At 44.8% G+C, this 883-nt stretch overlaps 1 protein-coding gene across 1 annotated transcript; it reads right to left on the bottom strand.

Annotated features, from left to right (window-relative positions):
- Positions 1-207: 207 nt before the first annotated feature.
- Positions 208-835, bottom strand: LOC107464592 (serine/threonine-protein phosphatase 7 long form homolog). The gene is made up of 2 exons (XM_016083511.3): positions 414-835; positions 208-319 (listed from the first exon to the last, which is right to left on the bottom strand). Exons 1-2 carry the CDS (start codon positions 833-835, stop codon positions 208-210), a joined length of 534 nt encoding a protein of 177 aa, XP_015938997.1.
- Positions 836-883: the final 48 nt, after the last annotated feature.

Here is an 883-nt window from a genome sequence, read left to right as displayed (position 1 = left end):
ACGCAGATGCGACAGCCACATATTGAGCTGTATGTTGAGTTTGAAACCGTAGAGGCGGAAGGGATTCAAAATGAATTAGAGGTGGAGGATGATAGAGCAGCAGTGTACGAGGGAATGAATAGTGACAGCGAAGTCAGAACGGTACGGCCGCCACTCAAACTGCCACAGATAATTCGAATGTCAGAACCATAACATTAATCTTTGGATCTAGCATTCATTAAAACCATAAATAGTTACCTCCTGCATGTAGTCTATATCAACCCTAAATGTCACAACAGTCTTCTCCAACCACGCTGTACTCCGCTCCGCATGACTCCACCTGAAACATGATACAATGAAAAAATCTATGTCAGTAACCGTAACTGAAACATGCATAATGAATATATTGTCCGACAAGAACCATAAATATTTACCTCATGGCAACTGGTATCTCAGCAGGTGGAAGGATATGCCTCGGTACGGGCGAAATACACGGCATTCGCTCCCATGCCCAAACAAACAACAGGTTAAGAGGACCATCCATCTCCTTCGTATCATATCGTGATGCACGGCATAGTGCTCGGTAAAGATGAGCCAGACATGCTGAACCCCAACTATAAGTATGGATCCGCTCGAAATCGCGAAGCAATGGTAGATACTTCGCATGGGCATATGCGGTCGACTTATCTGTGAATAGAGTCGACCCTAACAGACAGAAAATCTGACATCTCACGTATCTCCTTATGGACTCTTCAGTGTCCAACGGCTCCGCATCTCTGACACTTCGAACCCAACCGAGCTTTATATAGGATTTTGAATTACGACTGAGAACCGGTTGACGACCGAATATTTCCATGCTGTGACTCTGAACGAAATCACTACTACTGTCAGTCCATCCACTCAC

Source organism: Arachis duranensis, chromosome 9 (assembly GCF_000817695.3).
Source record: "Arachis duranensis cultivar V14167 chromosome 9, aradu.V14167.gnm2.J7QH, whole genome shotgun sequence".
NCBI lineage: Eukaryota > Viridiplantae > Streptophyta > Magnoliopsida > Fabales > Fabaceae > Arachis > Arachis duranensis.
Note: the sequence above shows the minus strand (reverse complement) of the source record. Positions and strands in the feature narration are given on the sequence as shown.